The 25445-nt window shown below is 44.1% G+C and overlaps 1 protein-coding gene across 1 annotated transcript in view; it reads left to right on the top strand.

The window, feature by feature from the left end:
- ACSM1 (acyl-CoA synthetase medium chain family member 1) overlaps positions 1–25445 on the top strand; it is an 89077-nt gene that overhangs the window by 56644 nt on the left and 6988 nt on the right. Inside the window, 7 exon segments of the mRNA XM_009430451.3 lie at positions 619–699; positions 1229–1330; positions 10670–10797; positions 12465–12564; positions 13773–13892; positions 21324–21492; positions 21613–21707. Coding sequence (XP_009428726.3) covers positions 619–699; positions 1229–1330; positions 10670–10797; positions 12465–12564; positions 13773–13892; positions 21324–21492; positions 21613–21623 — 711 coding nt within the window. The 3' untranslated portion in view covers positions 21624–21707.

The following is a 25445-nucleotide window of genomic DNA, read 5'->3' as shown; positions in this document are numbered from 1 at the left end:
ATCAGGAAGAAAGATGAAGATAGGGCAGTGCTAACAGAGAGAACAGCACAAGCAATCCAGACAACCTCCACACACACTGGGGCATCCTGCAGGGTGAGATTCACAGGCCTCTTCCTACGGATCACTGATGACAAAGGCAACATTCTGCCACCCAACACAGGGGGAAAAGTTGGCATCAGGATCAGTCAAGAAATTGTGGCAGAATCCCTATCACTGCTCAACAGCCCCGAGTAAATGTTTGTTAGATAGACTAGTGGTCTTCCCCTAGCAAACTGACACATGCCTGTTCAATGGTGGGCATGCCACACCCCACATTATATGCCCACAGCCAGGGGAATACCCTGTTTCTTCTTTCTTTGTTTCCCCGTTGGATTCTGTAGACTCCACTTAGTACAGAGCCAGACCACACTGGCTGCAGAAAATGACTGTGGAATAGAGTTGGGTCAACACCTTGAGCCTAGACTAAGGCCTTCCAGCTTCCCTACGAGGGCTCTTTGGGCAGCATCCATTGAGAGGAATACTACATCTCTGAGCAGAGGATGCTGTGTATGATTCTGACTGCTTTGTGATCAGCCTGGCCTCTCTGATCAACCCAAATCTTCTTTCTTTTGTGAACAGGGACTAATTTGTGCCACCTACTGGGGAATGAAGATCAAGCCGGGTTTCATGGGGAAGGCCACTCCACCCTACGACGTCCAGGTCTGGTCCTAAGGGCATTGGCAGGGAGCAGTTAGGGCTCAGCGGGGGTTGGACAATTTGACACCAGGTGACAACACCAGCCGCCCTTCCCTGCTCCAGTCATCCTTCCTCCTCTCTTATCATTTATCCCTTAGTTTCATATGGAGGCCTCAGTTGAAAACTGCATTATTGTGAGCATGAACACCACTGACCCTGGCAGCCAGGGCATCACACACAGTAGGTAGGAAAGAATACCTAGAGGCTGCACTGGGAGCCCTCTCTAGCAAGTGGTGCTTTTCATTTTTTTTGATCAGTGTTTTCCAACTTGAAGACACATTGGTGACATCTACTAACTCATGAAACATAGACCCTTGGCTTGAGTTTCACATTTGCGTATTTTAAAGGCTTTTGACAGTTTTATTCCATTTTCTGATGTTTCCTCTGTTATTTCATCCACACTGGTGTCCCATGCATAAACCAGACAGTGCTTGGGTGGGGCAGAAGGGCTGCGGCCTCCTGCAGTGTATGATTCACAGGCCTCTTGCTACAGGTCATTGATGACAAGGGCAGCATCCTGCCACCTAACACAGAAGGAAACATTGGCATCAGAATCAAACCTGTCAGGCCTGTAAGCCTCTTCATGTGCTATGAGGTAATGACCCCCCATCTGCCCCCATCCTGGCCCCAAGGATCCCAACAGGGAGCTCTGCATCCTGAGGCTTCTTCAAGTCCTCTTTTATTTGCTCTAACTCAATGAAATGAATGAGTTTTCATTCAACTCGAAGCTCACCGTGCATTCTCCCATCCTTTCCTGTCCGAACCCACCTGGAACTTTTGGGATGATGGGGTAGAATGAAGACTGGCTTCAGAACCATCAGACTTGGGTTTCAATGATCTACTGTGGTCAAGAATATAGGCTTTGACTGGATTCAAATAATACCATCTCACTTACCAACAACAGAGTGTAAACAAATCACTTATCCTTGCTGAGCCTCCAGGGAACTCTATTATCCCATTTTACAGAGAGAAAAGCTGCAGATTAAAAGCCCTGCACATCTACTGCACATCAAATAAATGGTAGGTTTAGGATTAAAAAAAAGTAAAAACCAGAGATTATAGAAAACTGAGATGGATTACAAGGAAACCTGCTGAAACTCCTGATCAAATAAGCAATGGCCCTCCCAGGATAGGAATGGCCACAAAGAGGAAAATCTTAGCTCCCAATATTGGCCATGGAAGGATGACCAGACCCTGAAATTGATTTCAGACTTCATCTCCTTTCTCTAAAGACACTTTCATTGGCGGCTGTCCTGGTGTCACTGCCATCCTCACACTGTGGTTTCAAGGGAGCGATGGTTCCTTTGTGATACTATTGACCAAAGGGGAACATACAGGCCTTACTTAGCATTAATTCTCAGCAACACAACTTAAAGATTGGATAAAAGAAAATTAGGCAGGGTGGGGTGGCTCACACTTGTAATCCCAGCACTTTGGGAGGCCTAGGTGGGTGGATCACGAGGTCAGGAGTTCGAAACCAGCCTGGTTGACACAGTGAAACCCCATCTCCACTAAAAATACAAAAGATTAGCAGGGCATGGTGGCATGCACCTGTAATTTCAGCTACTTGGGAAGCTGAGGCAGGAGAATCACTTAAACCCGGGAGGCGGAGGTTGCAGTGAACCAAGATCGCACCACTGCACTCCAGCCTGTGTGACAGAGCTAGACACCATCTCAAAATGAAAGAAAGAAAGAAAGAAAGAAAGAAAGAAAAAGAAAAATTAAACATGGGGTAACACATATATTTTATATAATGTCCAGGCATCTTTGAGGACCACAGATATATATCTGCATATTACAATCATTTCAGGAGATTTTTAAAAATAGTAGTACTTGGATGCAACCAGAGATTTTGATTGAGCTGAAATGGGGATAATCCAAAGAAATATATTTAAAGAAAAAAACAAGGTCTTGCTCTGTCACCGAGCTGGAGTGCAGGAGCGTGATTAAAGTTCACTGTATCCTGGACCTCCTGAGCTCAAGTGATATTCCCAACTCAGCCTCCCAAGGAGCTGGGACCACGGGCAGGTACCACCATGCCCAGCTAATTTTTTGATTTTTTGTAGAGATAAGGTCTCACTATGTTGCCCAGACTACTTTCAAACTCCTGGGCACAAGTAACCCCCCTGCCTTAGCCTCCCAAAGTGCTGTGATTACAGATGTGAGCTATTGCACCCAGCTAATTTTTTTTTGATTGAGCATGACATATTTTATTTTCCAAAGAACTCCTAACATATACCCACACCTACGTATCCATGAAATGTTAGTATTCCTCCATTGAGACTTCTTTGGGTTTTTTTCCCTCCTTATTTATGTAAAAGAATTACAGAATTACCATGAGACCCAGCAATTCTACTTCTAAGGCTACTTACTACCAAGAAGTGGCAGCAGGAACTTGAACAGATACTTTATTTTTTACTTTATATTTTATTTATATAAAATGTAACATAAAATTACTCTTTTCACCATTTTTAAGTGTACAATTCAGTAGTATCAAATAAAGTAACAGTGTTGTACAGCCATCACGATTACCCATCTTCAGAAAATGTTTACCATCCCAAACAGAAATTCTACTAATAAGCAACATCTCACCGCCCCAGTCTCCAGCACATGATAATCTCTAATCTGCTTTTTAAAATCTATGAATTTGCCTATTTTAGGTTCCTCATATAAGTGAAAATATACAACATTTGCCCTTTTGCGTTTGGCTTATTTCACTTAGCATAACGTTTTCAAGGTTGATCTATGTCTTAGCATGTAACAAAATGTCATTCCTCTGTAAGTCTGAATAAAATTCCACTGTATGTATACAACACATTTTGTGTACTCAGTTGTCTCTTAATGGACATTTTGGTTATTTCCACATTTTGCTTATTGAGAATGTTGCTCCTATGACCACTGTTGTTTAAGTATCTGTTCAAGTTCCTGCTTCCATTTCTTGGGAGTATAGACCTAGATGTGGAATTGCTGGGTTCCATGGTAATTCTATGTTGAACTTTTTGAAATAAATTACCAAACCACTTTCACAATGGCTGCACCATTTTATATACTCACCAGAATAGTTTTGATCCATTTTGAGTTAACTTTTGTATGTGTTGTAAGGTAACTTCATTATTTTGCAATTGGGCATTGAAGTTTCCCAGCACTATTTGTTGACGACTGACCTTTCTCCATGGAATGGTTTTGGCACCTATACTTAAATCAATTGACAATATATGGGAGAGTTTCTTCCAGGACTCTCTATTCTATTGCAATGATCTGTCTGTCTTTATGCCAATACCACACTGTTTCTATTACTGTAGTTTTGTAGTAAGTTTTGAGGTCAGGAAGTGTGAGTTTTCCAACTTTATTCTCCTTTTTCAAAAATTTTTATTTCCTTTTATTTTTGAGGCCAGATTGCAAGACTGGCTAATTTTTGTATTTTTAGTAGAGACAGGGTTTCTCCATATTGCCCAGGTTTGTTTTGAACTCCTGGCCTCCAGCGATCCACCTGCCTTAGGCTTCCCAAAGTGCTGGGATTATGGATGTGAGCTACCGTGCCTGGCCTTTATTCACCTTTTTAAAGATTGTTTTGGCAGTTTGGGGTCCTTTGAGATTCTATATGCATTTTAGGATAGGTATTTCTAGTTCTGCAACAACAACAAAAAAGCCATTGGGATTTTGACAGGAATTGTGTTGCATCTGTAGATAGCTTTGGGCAGTATTGTCATCTTAATATTAAGTCTCCAATAAATGAGTATCATATGTCTTTTCATTTACTTATCTCTTCTTTAATTTCTGTAGTAACGTTTTGTAGTTTTCAGTGTACAAGTCTTTTGCCTCCCTGATTAAATTTATTACGAGTACTACTGTCTTGTATTCTTTTTGATGCTATTGTAAATAGAATTGCTTTCTTAATTTCCTCTTTGGAGTTTTAATTTTTAGTGCACAGAAATGCAATTGAGTTTTTGTGTGTGTATGGATTCTGTTTTTTACAAGTTTACTGAATTTATGTATTAGTTTTAACATTTTTTTTGAGTGTGTAAAATTCTTCGGGTTTTCTATATATGGTCATGCCATCTGCATGCAGAGATAATTTTACTTCATCTTTCCAATTCAGATGCCTCTTATTTTTCTTTCTTGCCTGATTGATTTGGCTAGAGCTTCCGGGACTATGTAGAATAGAAGTGGTGAAAGCAGGCATCCTCGTGTTTTTGGTCTTAGGAGAAAATCTTTCCAACTTTCACCATTGAGAATAATATTAGCTGTTGGTTTTTTATATGTGGCCTCATCATGTTGAGGAAGTTTCCTAGTTTATTTAGTGTTTTTACCATGAAAGGGTATTGAGTTTTGTCAAGTGCTTTCTCTGCCTCAACTGAGAGAAAACCTTGTGGTTATTTTCTTTTCATCCTATTAATGTGGTTTATTATATTTGTTGACTTTTGTATGTTGAAACAAGAATAAATCCCACTTGGTCATGATGTATAATTCTTTTAAAGTGTTTCTGGATTTGGTTTGCTAGTGTTTTGCTGAGATTTTTGCATCAATATTCCTAAGAGTTATTGGTCTGTAGTTTTCTTCTCTTGCAGTGTTTGTCTGGCTTTGGTGTCAGGGTAATGCTGGCCTCATAGATTGACTTATAAAATTTTTCCTTTTCTTTAATTTTGTAAAAAGAGTTGGAAAAGGATTGGTCTTAATTCTTCTTTAAATATTTGTCAGAACTCATCAGTGAAGCCATCTGGCCTAGGCCTTTTCTCTTTTGGAAGGTGTTGATAACTAATTTTACCTCCTTATGAGTTACAGATCTATTCAGAGTTCTATTTCTTTGTGACTCATGTTTTTGGTAGATTGTGTGTTTCCAGTAGTTTTTCCATTTTATCTAGGTAATCAAACCTTTTAGCATACAATTGTTCATAGTATTCTCTTATAATTCTTTTCATTTCTGTAAAATGTTAGTAATTTTAATTTTCACTTTTTTATTAATCAATCTAGCTGAAGACTTGTCATCTCTTCAAAAGAAATAACTTTTGATTAAGTTTTCTTTGTTGTTTTTCTATTTGCCATTTTATTTATATGAACTCTAATCTTTATTTCCTGCTTCTGCTATGCTTGGGTTTAGTTTGCTCTTCTTATTCTGGTTCCCTAAAGTGTAAGGTTTTCGGCTTGAGATCTTTTTTAACGTATGTGCTAAAGACTGAATGTTTGTGTGTCCCCCAGATTCATATGTTGAAATCCTAACCCCCAATGCAATATTTGGAGATGATTATATCATGAGCATAGGGTCCTCATGAATGGTGTTAGTGCCCTTTTAATTTTTTTATTTTAGTAGTTTTGGGGGTACAGGTGGTTGTTGGCTACATGGATAAGTTCTTTAGTGGTGATTTCTGAAATTTTAGTGCATCCATCACCTGAACAGTGTGGTCTTTTAACCCTTACCCCCTGCCAACTTTGCCCTCTAGTCCCCAAAGTCCATTATATCATTCTTTGCCTTTGTGCCTTCATAGCTTAGCTCCCACTTAGAAGTGAGAACATACGCTATTTGGTTTTCCATTTCTGAGTTACTTCACTTAGAATAATGGCCTCCAGCTCCTTCCAAGTTGCCACAAAAGACATGATTTCACTGCTTTTTATGGCTTAATAGCATCCCATGGTGTATATATACCACATTTTCTGTATCCACTCGTTGGTTGATGGGCACTTTGGTTGGTTCCATATCTTCGCAATTGCAAATTGTGCTATAAACACGCATGTGCATATGTCTTTTTCATATAATGACTTCTTTTTATTTGGGTAGATACGCAGTAGTGGGATTGCTGGATCGAATGGTAGTTCTACTTTTAGTTCTGGAAGGAATCTCTATACTGTTTTCCATAGCAGCTGTACTGATTTACATTCCCACCAGCAGTGTAAAAGTGTTCCCACAACCATGCCAAAATCTATTGTTTTCTGATTTTTTTAACAATGACAATTTTTGCAGGAGTAAGGTAATATCTCATTGTGGTTTTAATTTGCATTTCCTTGATGATTAGTGATATTAGTGCCCTTTAAAAAGCAACTCCAGTAGGGTTCTCCAGAAGAGTCCCATTCTCCATGTGAGGCCCCATCAAGAAGACAGCCATCTATGAAGCCTCACCAGACACCAAATTTGTTGGTGACTTGATCTTGCATTCCCAGCCTCCAGAGCTCTAAGAGATAATATCTATTGTTTATAACCCACCCAGTTTATGGCATTTTGTTACAGCAGCCTGAGTGGGCTAAGACAGTATGTGTGTAAATTACCTTCTTAGCACTGTGTTTGCTACAATCTATAAGTTTTAATATGCTGTGTTTTTTGTTTCATTTGTCTCAAGATAATTTCTAAATTTCCTCGTGACTTCTTCTTTGATTCATTGGTTAGTTAAGAGTATGTTGTTTAATTTTGCAAAGATTGGGAAAATTTGTGATTTTTTAAAAGTTTTCCTTCTGTTAATTCCTTTCATGTGACTTGATAAGATGCTTTGTATAATTTCTGTCTTTTAAAGTTAATTAATACTTATCTTCTGGCCTAATATATGGTCCATCCTTGAGAATGTTCCATGTGCACTTGAGAAAAATGTGTGTTCTTCTGCCGTTGGATGGAGTTTCCTGTATATGTCTGCTAGATCCAGTTAATTTGTGGTGGTGTTCGAGTCCTCCATTTTCTTATTGATCTTCTCTCTGGTTTTTCTACTCGTTATTGAAAGTGGTATATTAAATTCTCCAACTATTGCTGTAGAACTGTACAGTTCTTCCTTAAATTCTGACAATGTTTGCTTCATGTATTTTGGGGCTCTGAGGTTTATTGCTTATATGTTTATGATTATTATATCTTCTTGGTGAATTGACCCTTCTATTAATAGATAATATCATTTTTTATCTTTTGCAATTATTTTTAACTTAAACTTTATTTTGACCGGGCATCGTGGCTCACGCCTGTAATCCCAGCAGTTTGGGAGGCCGAGGCAGGTGGATCACTTGAGGTCAGGAGTTTGAGACCAGCCTGATAAACATGGAGAAACCCCGTCTCTACTAAAAATAAAAAAGATTAGCCGGGCACGGTGGTATGCACCTGTAATCCCAGCTACTGGAGGCGGAGGTTGTGGTGAGCTGAGATCGTGCCATTGCACTCCAGCCTGGGCAACAAGAGCGAAACTCTGACTCAAAAAAAAAAAAACAAAACAAGTTTTTTCTGTCGGATATTAGTATAACAACCCACAACCCAAGCTCTCTTTTGGTTACAATTCACAGGGAATATATTTTTATCCATCCTTTAACTTTCAACATATTTGTGTCTTTTTTTTTTTTTTTTTTGAGTTGGAGTCTCCCTCTGTTTCCAGGCTGCAGTGCAGTGGTGCGATTTCAGCTCACTGCAATATCTGACTTCCTGGTTCAAGTGATTCTCTTGCCTCAGCCTCCCCAGTAGCTGGGATTACAGGCACGCACCACCACACCCAGCTAATTTTTGTATTTTTAGCAGAGACGGGGTTTCACCATGTTGGCCCGGATGGTCTCCATCTCCTGACCTCATGATCCACCCGCCTCAGCCTCCCAAAATGCTGGGATTACAGTTGTGAGCCACCACGCCCAGTGGAATTTGTGTCTTTAAATCTAAAATGAATCTCCTGTAGATAGTGTATATTTGGATCGTGTTTTATTATCCACTTAGCCAATTCCTTCCTTTGGATTGGAAAGCTTACTCTACCTACATTTAAAGTAATTACTGATAAGGAAGGACTTCTACCATTTTGCTATTTGTCTTCTGTGTGGCTTAATATTTTCTGGCCCTCATTTCCTTTATAACTGCCTTCTTTTACGTTTAGTTTCCTTTTTGTAGTGACACATTTTTTTCCCTTCTGATTTTCTTTTGTTTATATTCTACAGATATTTTCTTTATGATTACTATATTACATACAACATCCTAAGGTTGTAACAATCTAATTTGAATTAATACCTACTTAACTTCAATTGTATAAAAAAAAAACTGTACTCCTGTATGGTTCCATCTTCCATTTATGTTGTTGATGTCATCTTGTACCTCTCAACTCAGTCCATAAAGGCACTCACATTGATCTAATATCATGAGTGGAAAACAGTATTACTTGCCATAAACAGAAGGCATTTATAACCATAACTATAGGCTTAAAAAAAAAACAATTTTCTCATAGTCTCCCTAAATCCTATTCTCATTGGAAGCTCTGATCCTGAAGCATGTCTTCCTCTTGAGACTTCCAGAGAGTTCAAAGCATATCAGCACTAAACTAAGAATCAACTTGATATACTCAGAACAATCAGAAGTGAATCCAAAAAGGGATGTAATTTGATGTTTTTAAAATGTTTTTTTCGGGTAGCTCTTAAAACCATTTCATGTTCCACAAGAGCTATTGCTTAGGGGTCAAGTGAATCGGTCATGAAGCAAGAATTAAATTCAAATATCAACTCTCTCAGCGAGCAGCTGAGTGACTTTGAGCAAGCAAATGTGCCTCCCTCAAGCCTAGGTTTTTTTCTTATTTAAAATGGGCTACAAAAAAAGTGCCAACTTCACACAAAAACATGTATGCAAATGTACATAGCAGCTTTACTCTAAATAGTCAAAACCTGAAGACAACAACCCAGATGGCTTTCAACAGGTAAATGGTTAAACAAAAACTCAGCTACATCCATAACATGGAATACTGTTCAGCAACAAAAAGGATCAAACCATTTGTGCATGCAACTTGGATGAATCTCTGGGGAATTATGCTGAGAAAAAAAAAAAAAACAGTCCCAAACAGTTATATGCTGTATGATTCTATTTATATAACATTCTTGAAACAACAAAATTATAAAAATAGAGAACAAATTAGTTGTTAGCAAGGGGTCAGGGAAGGTGAGAGGAGAGGAAGAGGAAATGAGAGGGAGGTGGGTGTGGTTATAAAAGAGCACCATCAGAGATCTTCCTGATGAGGTGGGGAAGCACAAACCTACATATGTGATAAAACTGCATACAACTAAATACACACACACACAAGTGAAATGGGACATCTGAAGACTGGTGGATTGTATGAAGGTCAGTATTCTGCCTAAGATACTGATCATATGGTTTTGCAAGATGGTACCACTGTGGAAAACTAGTGAAGAGTACAGGGCATCAATCCACATTATTTTTTGTAACTACATGCCATCCACATTTGTCTTAAAATGAAAAGTTAACTTAAAAACATACTAGACTCATAGGCTTTCTGTGAGGATGAAATGAGATAGTATTTAGGGAAGAAAATTCCCTCAGCAAATGTTTATTGACCCCTCTCATCTGTCCAGGCTCTATGTGAATGCTGAGCTTATAGCAGTAAGCAAGGTTCACACCATAATGGAAATTTCATTCTAGTGTAGTGTCACACAAAATGAATATATATATATATATACACACACACATACAGAGAGAGAGAGAGATGAAGTCTCACTCTGTTGCCCAAGCTGGATTGCAGTGGCGCGATCTTGGCTCACTGCAACCTCCACCTCCCAGGTTCAAGCGATTCTCCTGCCTCAGCCTCCCCAGTAGCTGGGATTACAGGCATGCACCACCATGCCCAGCTAATTTTTGTATTTTTAGTAGAGATGGGGTTTCACTATGTTGGGCAGGCTGGCCTTGAACTCCTGACCTCATGATCCACCCACCTCAGCCTCCCAAAGTGTTGGGATTACAAGCGTGAGCCACCGCACATGGCAGAATTGATATTTTTAAACATTGTCATTGAAATTGGTTTAATCACAACCACTCATAGAGCAGTCGCATGCATCATGCGCTACATGTAATGAAAATAGACTCAGAAATGGCAAAACTTGCCCAGGTACCGAGTAGAAACAGAGGCAGAATTCAAACCCAGATTGGAACCCAAGGTTGTGGCTCATCACCTCTAAATTCACTGCCTTCAACAAAGGAGCTCTCTTCTTTTTGCAGGGTGACCCAGAGAAGACAGCTGAAGTGGAATGTGGGGACTTCTACAACACTGGGGACAGAGGAAAGATGGATGAAGAGGGCTACATTTGTTTCCTGGGGAGGAGTGATGACATCATTAATGCCTCTGGGTAGGTGTGGCTGATGCTGGGCTGGCTGTTGTTGCCGTCACATGCCTCATGGAATTTTGCTTACCTAGACATTTTTTCATGCACTGGTGAAATTTCAGCCTAAATCTGAATAGAGCCGTGTCTATGGTGCCCTGATTCCAGGCTTCAGTGCACCTCCCGAACCTTCTCTGCACACAGAAGAATCAAGCAAAATGAAATTCAAGAGGGTCTGGAAGAGGAGCCATAATAAGACACTGTGCAATTTACAGTGGGGTGGGGGGAGTGGAATTGAGAAGGGAGACTCTGTCTTGGTCTCCATAGGTTCAGGGAGCCTATTTCATGTTTGTGCCCCTCTAATGCAGCACGAAATGTCACAGGACAAACATAGTAATAATAATAGCTAAGCTTTAGCTATTGTTTATTTTTATTATTATGAATATATTTGTTATAAATCTATGAGCATAATAAATCTATTATTATAAAATTATTTATTAGTATAAATATATTATTTACTATAACTATTTAGCTAACCTAGAGTACTTACTATGTGAAAACACTGTCCTTAATGCTTTATATAACCCACCTCTCAAAGCTGGATGGGAGATGTGATTATTATCCCTATTTTACTAACGAGGAAACTGGGTCACTGACCAGCGAGGAAATTTGCCTAAAGATTCAAAGATAGCACAGGATGCAATCCAGGTTTGAACTGAGGTAGTCTGGCTCTGAGCCCCTGTCCCTAACCCCTACATGATTTTTAAAAAGGCAGATTACATTACAGCAACAATTTCCCTTGGATATTTTGGAGAAATTGATGGGATTTTTATTTTTTTATTTTATTTTATTATTTTATTTTATTTTATTTTTCTGAGACAGAGTCTCGCATTGTCACCCAGGCTGGAGTGCAGTGGCCTGATCTTGGCTCACTGCAACCTCTGCCTCCTGGCTTCAAGTGAGCATGTCCAGCTAATTTTTATACTTTTAGTAGAGATGGGGTTTCACCATCTTGGCCAGGCTGGTGTTGAACTCCTGACCTCAAGTGATCCCCCTGTTTCAGCCTCCCACAGTGCTAAAATTACAGGTGTGAGCCACCATGCCCAGCCTGGATGGGATTTTTTTTTTTTATTTCTAAAACATGATGTACTGGAAATTTGCACAGAGAGTAGATTTTAAATGCTCTTACCACAAAAGAAAAAAAAAGGCAATTATGTGAGACGATGGATATGCTAGTGTGCTTGAGTGTTTTAATCGCGTTACTATGTATATGTACATCAAAACATCATGTTGTAAGCCTTAAATATATATAATAAAAGCCGAAAATCCTGCTGATACAATGGGAAATAGTATGCAGAATTTGCACGCATGTTTAAGACCAAGTTTGAGGCTTCCAAGAGATTTCGTGTTGGGGGAAGCTGCTTGGGCCAAGCTCTGAGGATACAAAACATTAGCCCTCCTCCATCAGTACAGGCAGTGAGACAAGAAGCCGGGAGCACCGGAGTCTTGTATTTCTCAGCCTATAATGTCCAGGTCTTTACACTTTGGGCCCATGACACAGACAAGTCAGGGGTCTCTGGCTTCCTATGACCTCCACCCTCTGTGCCAAAGGAAGCTGTGACTCCAAAGCAGAAGATCTGGGGACTTGGTTCACCCCAGCCCTGGCATCTGCCTCAGAACCCTTCATCCTCCAGGTATCGCATCGGGCCTGCAGAGGTTGAAAGCGCTTTGGTGGAGCACCCAGCGGTGGCAGAGTCAGCCGTGGTGGGCAGCCCAGACCCGATTCAAAGGGAGGTGAGGAGAACACAGAGATCATCATGTCTGTGCGTGGGCACTAGGAAAGCAGGTGCAGGGGAAGCATCCAGGCTTTACCTGTGCAGCCTTGGTGGAAGGGCATAGTGTGCATGTGCGTTTACACGGTATGGCACCAGGGGACAGTGTGGACTCTGTAGCTCTGAATAAAAGGATGCTAGATACTATGTAATGAGCACTTATATATGCCAAATCACTTAACTCTCACACAATGTAGTAATATAAGAACACTTATGCTTTTTATAGATGAGGAAAGAGAAGCAGGAGGAGGTTAAGTAATCTCTCCACATCACCCAGCTAGAGTGAGGGGTGGAGGCAGAATGGCATCTCAGCAATGTGGCTCCCGAACATACATGCATTTGTATATTGAAAAGTGTTATTAGGCCGGGCACGGTGGCTCATGCCTGTAATCCCACCTTTTGGGAGGCCGAGGTGGACCGATCACCTGAGGTCAGGAGTTCAAGACCAGGCTGGCCAAAATGGTGACACCTCACCTCTACTAAAAATACAAAAAAAATTAGCCAGGCATGGTGGGGGCAGGTGGGCGGAATGGGGGATGGGCACCTGTAGTCCCAGCTACTTGGGAGGCTGAGGCAGGAGAATCACTTGAACCTGGGAGGCTGAGGTTGCAGTGAGCCAAGATCACACCACTGCACTCCAGTCTGGGTGACAAGAATGAAACTCTATCTCAAAAAAAAAAAAAAGTCTTTCTTGATCACCTTCTATATGTGAGACCTTGGGCAGTAAAACTTGGATAACATTGCTAATCTAAAAATAATAAATTGCCAGTAATTATGAAATGTCCATTGGGTTTCTGGCACAGAATTACATATATAATAACAGTAAAAATGATGATGAAAATATTGATGACGGGAGTAATAATAAATGAAATCCAGCTGGATGTTTTATATGTATTATCTCATGGAAGCTTTAAAGAAACCAAACGAAGAATGGAAGGTTTATTGTCCCCATTTCACAGAAAAGAAAACTGAGGTTAAGGAGAGGTCAAATAACTTTTCAAGGCATGGAGTGGGAATTGGAAACACAGGGATTTACGCCTGGTCCTCTCCTTTTCCAAAACACTGTAGGGTTCAGTGTCACCTTGTTTTACCACTCATTCAATAAACATTGACTTTTTAAGCTATGGAGTAGGTTGGCACTCACTGTGAGCCCATGCCTTCATTCTGCAGGTGGTGAAGGCCTTTATTGTCCTGACCCCACAGTTCCTGTCCCATGACAAGGATCAGCTGACCAAGGAACTGCAGCAGCATGTCAAGTCAGTGACAGCCCCATACAAGTACCCAAGGAAGGTGAGTGAGGGCAGATGGAAGGGATCTGGTGCCCCTGAAGCGTTCCCTGCTAGGACGGGCTAGGTATCACCGTAGGTAACAAACAGCCCCAAACAATGGAGCTTTACAACACTGAAGGCTCTTTTTCTGCTCATGCCTCATGTCCTCCATGGCTCTCCTTGGCCCTGCCCTCCACATCTCATTCTGCCACCAGAATAAAGGAGCAGCCTCCATATGGGACCTGTCAGCTGCTCTAAGAGATGAAGGAGAGGGTGGTCAGTCTCAATGGCTCCCAACTCTTTTGCCTCAAGGTTACATGCTTCACTTCCACTCACATCTCCTGGGTCAAAGCAAATCCCATGGGTACATCCACCTTCTAGGGGCCAGGGGGAGAACCTGAAATACTTGGGGACTCCATTAAGGCCACCATATGGTGTCAGCCTGCATGGGAGACTGTGGAGGGGCAGAGGAGGAGAGTGGAGAATTGTTAGGAAATGGCAGCAGGACTCAATCACTGTGGATTTGCGGAAAAAGGAGACTGGTCAGATGTAATTGGCAGTGAACTCAGAACCCACTGCACACCTAAGGCAAATCCCTGGTCACTTTAGTCTCCCCAGTATGGTGAGGACGAGGGTGGGGCATTGAGAGTGTTGATTTGGGAAAGTATCAGGAGTGCCACGATTCCAATGTTTTCCTTCTTTTAAATTAAATTCAGTTGCTCTGCTTCCTCCAAGTCCTCTGTATCTTTAGAATTTCCCAGGTGAGCACTCATAACGCAAGTAATAAAATACTGATATCAACAATACCCTGTGTTGAGCATTTATTCAGGGAATTAACCTATGTTAAATGCCCTCCCTCTGTAATTCTCCCTAATCTCTAACCTGAGATAACTTGGGACCAGATTCTCCCTCCTGGCACCAGCATCTCAGGGTAGACCTAAGCACCCTTCAATAGCCAGGACACAGGGGTACAGGAGGGATGCCCCATGTGGCTCCATGGCTCCTGCCCATGGCCTGGATGAGGCCCCAGCAAGGCCAGGGCAGGACGGATGTCCAGGGTGGTCAGCCTTGGTTTGGGGACTACATTTGCCTGCCAGACCACCTCTGCCACCCCACCCAATGGGCTTCCACTCAGTGGTCTTCCACTCAATGATCTTCCACCCAATGGGCTTCTGCCTTTGTGTCCCCCAATAATGCCCGTGTGCACATGCATCCCAACCTATGGTGTGTGTGAGTGAGAGCCCTGACCTCTAGGGACCCAGGACTCCTGCAGCCCTGCCATGGGCCTAGGAGCCCTGCCTCCAGCTTTCCCCTGTAGGACCCTACATATCAGATCTTCCCAGTGACCCAGGAACTCTGTCCCCCAGCCCTTGCCAGAGGACCCCACTCATTCACCCTCCCAGGGCCTAGGGTCCCTGTAGTCCAGAATTCCTTGACCACAGACAATTTTCCTTCTTCGAATGTAACCCTGTCCAGGCATCTGGAGCCCTCCTCACATCCTTGGCCTGGAATTCTGTAACCTGACCCTTTTCTCCATCCCTCCTTGGGGCCTAAGAGGGAACTTCCAGGGGGCCAATGGAGGCTCAGAAGAGCAGGGGCAGAAAGGGCCTAGCCTGGGAATGAGAGGAGCACATATTGTCCCCTTCTCACCCACAGAGGGCCCTCTGTGACTGCCAATTTCTTAGGTGTACAAACCCAGGAACTCACAGGTAAATAAACAGACACCACAAGCACAGAGACACAAAGGCACAGAACCGCCCCAGCTTCACCTGGGCACTCAGGAGTATGGCCCACAGACAGGCTTACACACACACACACACACACACACACACACACACACACACACCAGGAGACCACAGATACACAAGGCCATGAGACACAGCCCCACAGGGCAGACCCCACACACAATGGACACTCATGCATGCACACACACACACACACACACAGTCACAGACCTACAGGCAGGGAAACAGAGAACACAGACATTAAGAGAAACGTAAACACTCAAATAGAGACACAATCAGGGACACCCAAAGGAGAGGCGAATTCACACACACACACAACACACACACACACACCAAACAACACACACAGATACAGAACACAGACATACACAGACACTCTCACAGGGGCATACATGCCCAGAGACACATTACACAGTCACAAACACACATATTTGTACAACAAACACACACTCATTCAGGAAGAAAGACACACAAATGCATACAAAGATAGAGAAAAACAGAGCTATCCAGAGACAGCTACACGGTGACATACTCACAGATACTCAGACGCACAGGTGCATACGTGCAGATTAACACATCCAGACATGCACACAGTCCCAGACCCCAGCCCACAGGACAACCACACGGCAATGGCACTCCACAGGGCACTCCTAAGGCAGTGGAGAGAACAGACCCAGGCATGACCTGGCCCTCCTGAGCTCTCTTGGACGGGGATATGTTCCAGGTTCCAAACCCAGGGCTGGGTGTGTGCCCCTTCCAGGGCCTTCAGAAGGGCTGTTCCTGGGCCCTGAGATGCCAGAGAGGCCAGGGTTGGTGACTGTGGGGACAGGGGCACAGGGTTGAGCCTGGGACCCTGTGTCGGTATGTTTAGACAGGGCGGTGTTGCATGGCGCTTAGCAGATCTAGAAGTCAAGAGAGAAAGAGAGGTGTGCCCCCCAGGACCCTACCCTGGGCCAGAGTGGGCTGGCACCCAGAAATCAGAAGGTCTGCGAAGGTTCCAGAGAGGACTTGTCCTTGGGTTGGGGGTGGGGGTTCAGGTGGGGGGAGGGGACCTTGGAAGAACACGAGCTTCTTGTGGATTGTCCACTGTGAGGCACCAAGTACCGGGCCGGGGATTTGTGAAGAGGGAGTATAAAGCCTCAGGATTTGCTAAGGCAGCTTCCAGACAGGAGAAGGTTTGGCGGAAACCAGAGTCCTGCTCCTGAGCCTCCCACTCCCCTGCCCCAAGTGTCCTGCTGCTTCACTGATAGCTGATCGCCTTTCTCTCTAACCTGTAGCTGAATCTCCCACCGGTGCTTGAGGACTTAGTTTGAACCGGATCCTTTCCCAGAGCCCCTTGTCTTCCTCCTGCTCTGGGTGCCCAACAGCCCTCCCTTCCCTTCCCTCCTTTTCCCTGCCCTCCCCCTCCCTCCTCAACTGCAATCCCACCCCCATCCCTATCCCCTTCCTTCCCCCAGTCCTAAGCCACTCCCACCTCTGTCCTGGCCACCTCAGGGTGCCCTGAGAGGACCAGGACATACTTGTGTGGTGGCTGCTGTTTTGGCTCCTCCTGCAGGGGTTTTCTAGCCATCAACCCACCCATGTAAGTAGATGCTGGACCCATGGGGTTTCTTCCTTTTTGTTGGGTAGTGTCAGGCGGCATAAAACTACACAACCTGTACTCCTCGCACACTGTGGGGGCCGAGGTGGGCAGATCGCTTGTGTCCAGGAGTTCAAGACCAGCCTAAGCATCATAGCAAAACCCCGTCTCTATGAAAGATTAAAAAAAAAAAAGTTGGTCTAGTCTGGTGGGGCATGCCTGTAGTCCCAGGCTGAGGTGGGCAGATCGCTTGGACCCAGGAGGTGGAGGCTGCAGTGAGCCAAGATTGTGCCACTGCACTCCAGCCTGGGTGACAGAGTGAGACCTTGTCTCAAACAAAACAAAACAAAAAAGTGAAATGTCATTTGAGTTTTGTGTCATCTGGTTTGATGATTTGTTTAGAAACTTCGGAGTCATCCATGTGTTCTCCTCTTGGGAGCTGCCTCCAGGGAGTCTATGTCCAATCGGTGTGAAGGTAGCCTGAGAAGCCAATCAGATGGGAGAGGAAAGGGTTGCATCCTGCTGGGATGTTTGCAATGCGAGAGTCACTAGGAGTGACATGACCAGGATGTGAATGAGAACTCTACTGACCTTTGTTTTGTAAAATGTGTCTTGTGTAGATCATTGATTTACCCAAAGCAGAAAGAGTCTTAAAGTCCTATGAGTGTCCAAACATAAAGAAATGACAGGTTTTTACTTTGAAAGTTTCCACCCTCACATTATAAGCCTCACTACTACCCTCAGGAGAGGGCACCTTATAGAGATGAGAGTATTTGTTCTGACCGGCATGCACCAGATTCTTAGAGAGGGATCTGGAAAAGTCTAGTGATGGGGAGCAACCACTGCATCAAGGCAGAATCACCTCGCATGAGTACCTCCAACCAAAGAAGAATTTGTTGTTTCTTTTGAGGTTATGAAGAAGGAAATGTCTTGATAATCTTTGTTGGAATTTTTTTCTCCTTACCTGGCTGCATTTTCATAGATCAGTTAAACTCTCTTTCCCTACCTCACCTTTGAAGACTTGGATAAGTTTTCCTCATTGCATTTTCCACCTTCCCCCTTGCTCATGGCCGTCGACTGTCAGAACCTAAGCTTTCCTTGCCCCTTTGGACCTAATCTAGGTAGGAGCCCACTACTGATAAGCTGCATCCAGATAGTTGTCAGATGTGACAACAGTGCCCAAGATGGGGGATGTTTTCCTGGTCAATGAAAAGATGGCCTTTGTACTTCTCGTGCATTTGATCCACATCTTTAACCATTGTGCCCAGAGCTCCTGGTCCCTTTCAGACAGAGGCTACTCAGAAACAGTGTGTCCTTCCCAGGAGCCCAGGCCGCACTCACCTCCACTGTGAGGCTGAAGATGAAAGTGCTGCAGAGCTCAGAGGCTGCTTTTTAGAGACGTTTTGTTTGCACAAAAGTGAGTCTTGGTATGTCAGTTGGTCTGAATTACATTTCGTATTCATTTTCTCCCCCAGTACTCATAAATCTAGTGTTTGTAAAATAATATGTGTGCCTTTTGTGGCAGTGGCTATACATCCCAGAAAGTTTTTATTGCTTTCCATATGGATTTCCAAGGTTGCTACTGATTGCTTTCTTTATGTGCAATGCTCTAAAATATGAAGGGGAACTCTTGTTATTGGTGTCTTGGTATTGTGTTTTTAACTAACTTCAATTCTCTCAGTTTGAATTATAATTCCAGGAAGACTATGTTATGCAAATCTTTATGGACTTTGAAAATCTGACATGAAGTGCAGCTGTTTCAGCAGCAAAGTGAACATTAATTTTCAAAAGTTAATGTTTTTATAAACTTGGGCTAAACAACAATCTGTGTTTATTTTGTTGAAATATAACCCAGGTACTATTATTACAGCAGCTGTCCTCTCTCAGTTTTGTGTATATATAAACATGTCTTTATGTAATATTTTCATCTATAACCGTAAGCCTTTTTTTCTTATATTTTTCCCATTCTTCCATACAGTGTGGACATATTTTTGGACATATTACAAATAGTGTAATGCAAATTTATAAATATTTAAAAAAAGATCTTGGCTTCCTGACCATTGTGAGTTTGTATTTTTAATCTCCATTTTAATTTGAATTACAGATTTCTAGGTAAAGTTTTGTAATTATTTTAAAAAATATTTGCAATGTTTTTGTTACATAAGGGAAAGTGAATCCTGAGTAGAGCAGGGAAAGAATAAGATGCTCTGCTCCGGATCGGGAAGGAGCAGGGGGTGAAATGTTACAAATTCTAGAACTTAGAGAACTGAAGATAATTACTTCCTTTTCAAATTGTTAAACATTTTAACCTGTGGTAAAATATTCATAATAAAACATTTATAACATGACCATTGCCGTCTTAACAATGTTGAAGTGTACAGTTCAGGTGTGAGGTATTCTCACGTCATTTTTCAGTTATTTCCTAGATGTCTTTTCCCAAGTCTATCTCAAAGTCATGAAATGTAAATGACGGATCCACAGATCTGCAGCAGAGAGCTTGGAGGTCCAACAAGCATAGCCAGGAAGTTATGCTGTCTGTTGGAGTCCCCATAGTATGGAAATGAGTTTGCCCTGGAAAGGAGAAGAACAGTTTCTTGCCTTCAGGTCAATGACAAGAGTTCCAGTCCTGAGTCATGGAAACATGCTGTAGTGAACTGCAGGGTTAAGGACATCATGTCCTGGAAGGATCTCTCAAAGGCTAATTGTCTGGGTTCTGGCATCAGCCTGTAAATGAGAATCAGGTCTTCCTATGGGAGGAGTCAGATGAAGAGTGATCCCCTGCTCCATCTTGATGGAGTTAGTTGTGATGAGTTGGTGAGATCTGATTTTCCACAGTGAACTAAACTGAGCTTTCAGTGTGTCAAGCACAAGACTGACCCCAGAAGTACACATAGCACATCTCATAGAAGCTTCTAATGGTCCTTATTTACTTAAGAATAGGACTATGGAGCCACAAAGACGAGCTGGAAATTACAGGTGACTTGCTAACAGGCCAGAGTGTTGTTTTTTTTTTAAATTATTTCTGTCTGTCAATGGGAGGTGTCAATTCTTCCTCCCCAGTGTTGAATATCAGTTGTTTCATGTATGGGAAGGCAGTGGGGGACCTTTGAATCATGGCCTTCAGATGCCAGAATGGCAGAAAGAATCCCACATGGGCAAGTGGATCATGTGTGTGCATTTCTCTCCGTTTTCATCTCAGGAAGCTGAGAATGAAAGAATGTGAGTGAGCAGAAAAAGAGAGGCAGCTGTCAGAGGTGGAGGAAAAAGGGAAATTGGTTATGGAAAAAATTCACACCTACAAGTGAGTTCAGAAACTGAACACCAGCTACATGGGAAACTTCCATTGGAGTATTTTGTTTTTAACTTTTGTACAATGTTTAGACCCAGTTAACACAGAAATACAAACAAATGGTCAGAAGAAATATTTAGAGAAAGAGAGAATTCACACAAGAGAAAACAAAATACCTTAAGATTTATCAGTGACCAAGACATGTGAAGTAGCAAAACATCTGACCCCAATGGGGTCAGACTGTGTAGAAACTCAGTTCATTTCTGCCATTGTAGGGGTGGTATCCGTTGCCGTCATTCTTAGAAAAGCGTGTTGTAGGATCAACCACATTTTTTCAAATGGACTGTGCCCAGCCATTTCTACTCTGTGAAATATGGCAAGGATATTAATACAAGGAGACTAGAGCTTTATAATCAAAGATGCCCAATGAAGGATGAATGAGAATGGGTAAGGACAATGTGAACTCAGAACCCAGCAGGTATTAAGTAAAAGAGGAAGAATCATTATAGCAACAGTTTTGATCATACTGTACTTTGAAAACCATGTGAAATACATCTTCTGTGTATAGATAGTGTAAGGGTGCAGTTGTGAGGATAACAGAAACATGGCAGATTATTTAAAATCATACTGAAATGGTGCTTATTTGATGAAAGTGATTCTAAACCATTGGAAAATAATTCAAGACACCCAAGAGCTTTGGGGGTGAGTAGAAAGCTACTACAGATGCAAGATAAGGAGCTTCCTCCCCACAGTTGTAGGCTCCTTCGGTGCTGATGTGGATGATGCCATGGCCATTAGACTCTCTCAACATATAATTTCTCATGTGTTGGTTTTTTTCAGATTGTCCCTTCTATAAGAAAGGCCCTCGACAACTGGACAGTTTTTCCCCCCTTGCTTTTGGGCATAGTCTGCCAGGTCAGCACGTGGATGTATTTTTCTCCCCACAGCTCTGTGCAAAAGCCTTGTAGAGGGAGATGGCAGAGAGGAAGGCTGCCTACAAGCAGCACAGGTAGGTAATTGTGATAGACATTTTTAAGGATGTTTTTGTTTTAAGATGAAGCTTTGAGTGTCTAGTAAAGAACTTGGTGTTTTAATTCTTCTTCAAGTGAATTCTTTCTCTGTCTTCCAGATGGGAAATGATGGAAAAGCAGAGAGTCATGGAGATACACAAGAGTCAGGAGCCAGCCCAGGGACAACTGGGCCTAGAGAGCACTTTCTGGAGAGGTAGGAGCTCACTGTGAAGGTAGTCACTTCTGCTGCACAATCCACACACCCTGCTTCTCCTTTTGGGGTTGAGAGCTCAGGTGGGGTAACAATTATATTTCCTGGAAGCAATTCTAAGCACTTACTACAGAGAACATGTGTCTCGCTTGGTGGCAGGACCCTATTTTTCTCAGGTGCCCTAGCTGAATGTCTTTTCGATGGTCCCCTGAGAATGGCAGAGCTCAGGATCCTCCACTGACTGTGGACGTTGCCCCACTCTGACATCTTGGTTACTTTTAACTGAGAAGAGGAGCCTAGAAAGCAAAGGGACCAGCTCCCCTTCCACCTTCAGTCAGCATCAAGGCTTTATTTTTCCTTCATTTGAGAAAAGTAATACCAATAACATTTTAGAATGGGAGCTATATGTGCTGATGAGAGCAGATGTTTTCTGGCTATGTCTTCATAGATCAATATTGCACCATGAGGTCTGCTTTAAGAAAAGAAGCATTTATTTACATTTTTTGGAGCTTCATTTTTTTGTTTAATTGTTTATTGTGGACTATATAACTCCATTAGTAAATTAAATTTCCATGTGATCTTACTCTTCTAACATTCTAGGTATAACCCTAAAACTTTTCAGTTAATTTCTGACACTCTTACCTTTTCTCAGTACTTCTCGTCATTTTATGTCCATTTCTGTTCTTACATTTTGATAGTACCTGGACAGATATGAAAGTTAAAGTAGCTATAAATGTACAGAACTTTAAATGTCCATACGATTTGAAGAAAAGGAGCAGTGCTGTTTCTTTTCAGGGTTTATTGATATTCTTCCAATCCATGGCTGTTTCTATTTTAAATTTTAGTCTCTGTTTACAGGATGAGTGATCTTTTTTCTGATGTGTACTGGGAACCCCTGATTTAGAGCTCATTTGTAGCTTCTTAGAGCCCTACCTGTCCAGAGGCGGTTGATAGTTAAGAAAACCCATGGACCAGGGCTCTGAGGTGTCTGAGCCAGCCAGCCACTCAGCCTCTAATCCAGCCACTTGGCCAGCCAGCAGCTCAGCCAGCCCAGCCTCCCAGCCCTCTTCTAGGTCAGACTCTCACCCAGCCATTCGGCCAGCCTCCCAGCTGGCCGTTAAGACAGCTAGCCTGTGGGTCTCTCTGCCAGCCTCCCAGGCAGACTGTTGGTGAGCCTTCGAGGTAACCTCTAAACCAGGGAGCCAGCCCACCTCTGGGCAAGATTCCAAGCCACCTCCTTGGCAGATCTCTCAGCCAGCCAACCTGCCAGCCAGTCTCTTAGCAAGCTTCTCAACCAGCCAGGCTCTCAGGAAGCCTCTAAGCCAGCCTCTCAACCAGGCAGCCTCTGAGCCAGTCTCTCAGGCAGCCAGCCTCTCAAACAGCCTCCCAGCCAGCCTCTCAGCCAGCCTCTCAACTACCCTCTCAAGCAGCTAGCCTCTCAGCCAGCCCACCTACTAGCTGGCCTCCAGGCAAGCCTCTAATCCAGCCAGCCTCTCAGTAACCCTCTAAGCCAGACTTGCAGGCAGGCAGCCTCTCAGCCAGCTTCCCAGGCAACCAGCCTCTCAGCCAGGCAGCCACCCAGACTGCATCTTGACCAGCCTTCCAGATAAACCCTTGCTCAGCCTGACAGCCAGCCAGCCTGACAACCATGCTCCAGGCAAGCCTTTAATACAGCCAGCTTCTCAGCAAGCCTCTAAGCCAGCCTCTCAACCAGGCAGCCTTTGAGCCAGGCTTTTAGGCAGCCAGCTTGTCAAACAGCCTCCCAGTCAGTCTCTCATCCAGGCTCTCATGCATTTAACCTCTTGCCCAGCCTCCCAGATGTCCTCTTGGCCAGCCTATATGCACCACCTTTGCCAGCCTCTCAGTCAGTCAGCCTGATAGCCAACCTCTCAGCAAGCCTCTAAGACAGCCTCTCAGCCAGGCAGCCTCTCAGCCATCCTCTCAAGCAGCCACCCTCTCAAACAGACTCTTAGAAGTCTCTCAGTCAGCCATCCTCTCAACAGGCCTCTAAACTGGCTTCTCAGCCAGGTAGATTCTCAGCCAGACTTCCGCTCAACCAGTCTCTCAAACAGCCAGACAGCCAGTCTCTCAAACAGCCAGACAGCCAGTCTCTCAAACAGCCAGACAGCCAGCCTCTCAATCAGCCTGCCTGCCGGCTTCTTGCTCAGCCTCCTCAGCCAGTCTCTCAAACAGCTTCATGGCCAGCCTCTCAGCAAGACAGTTAGCCAGCCATTGTCTCAGCAAACATCTCAGCCAGCCTCTCAGTCAGGCAGATTCTCAGCCTGGCATTTTCTCAGCCTGCTTCTCAGCCAACCAGTCAACCAGCCTCTCAGCTGGTTTCCCCAGCCAGCCTGTTAAACAGCCTCCCAGACAGCCTCTAGGCCAGACTCCCAGCCTGCCTTTTCCCCAGCCTCCCAGATAGCTTCTCAGCCAGACCCCAGCCTGCCTTTTCCCCAGCCTCCCTTGCAGCTATCCTCTGGACCAGGCTATGAGCCACTCTCTCAGCCAGCGGGACAGCCAGCCTCTGAGTCCGTCTCCCAGCTGGCCTCTTGACTGGCTTCCTAAGTGGCCTCTATACCAGCGAGCCAGCCAGCCTCTGCAAGCCTCCCAGCTGCACCATTGGCTGGCATCTCAGCCAGCCAACCGGCCAGTCAGCATCTCAGCAAGCCTCAGCCAGCCATCCGCACAGCAAGCCTCAGCCAGCCATCCGCAGAGCAAGCCTCAGCCAGCCAGCCTCACAGCAAGCCTCTAAGCCAGCCTCTCAACCAGGCAGCCTCTCAGCCAGACACTAAGTTAGACACTCAGTCAGACAGACCGCCCCTCAGCCAGAGAGCCTGCCATCCAGCCTCACAATAAGCTGCTTGGCCAGCCTTTAAGATAGCCAACCAAGCAAACTCTCAGCTAGCCAGCCAGCCAGCCAGCCAGCCTGCCAGCCAGCTTCTAAGCAAGTAAACCTCTCAACCTGTCTCTCAGCTGGCCTTTAAGCGAGCCTCTCCACCAGGCAGCCTATGAGCCAGCCTATCAAGCAGCCATCCTCTGTAACATACCACCAGGCTCTCGGAAAGCCTCTCAGCCAGTCAACCTCTCAGCAAACCTCTAAGCCAGCCTCTCAGCCAGGCAGAAACACAGCCAGCCATCCTCTCAGCCATCCTCTCGGTCAGCCTCCAAGACACCCCATTGACCAGCGTCTCAGCCAGCTAGCCTGCTTCCCAGCCTCTTGGCAAGTCTCTCAGCAAGCCAGCCTCTCAGCAAGCCAGCCTCTCAGCAAGCCACTAAGCTGGCCTCTCAACAACGTGGTCTCTGAGCTAGCCTCTCAGGCAGCCAACCTCTCAACCTCCCAACAAGCCTCTCAGCCAGCCAGCATCTCAGCAAGCCTCTAACCCAGCCTCTCAGCCAGGCAGATGCTCAGTCAGCCATTCTCACCTCCACCCTCTCAGCTAACTACACAGCCTGCACTTGGCCAGACTCCCCAGACAGCCTCTAAAACAGCCTCTAAACAGCCTGACGTCCAGCCCCCCAGCCTGCCTTTTCTCCAGTCTCCCATGCAGCCATCCTCTGGACCAGCCTATCAGCCAGCCTCCCAACCATCAAGGGAGCCAGCCTCTCAACCAGCCTCCCAGCGAGCCTCTTGACCAGTGAGCTAGTTGGCCCTTCGACCATCCTCCAAGTCGCCCCCTTGACTTGCCTCAGCCAGTTAGCCTGCTAGTCAGGCCCTCAAAAAGCCTCTCAGCTAGCAAGCCC

Source organism: Pan troglodytes, chromosome 18 (genome assembly GCF_028858775.2).
Source record: "Pan troglodytes isolate AG18354 chromosome 18, NHGRI_mPanTro3-v2.0_pri, whole genome shotgun sequence".
Classification (NCBI taxonomy): Eukaryota; Metazoa; Chordata; class Mammalia; order Primates; family Hominidae; genus Pan; species Pan troglodytes.
Note: the sequence above shows the minus strand (reverse complement) of the source record. Positions and strands in the feature narration are given on the sequence as shown.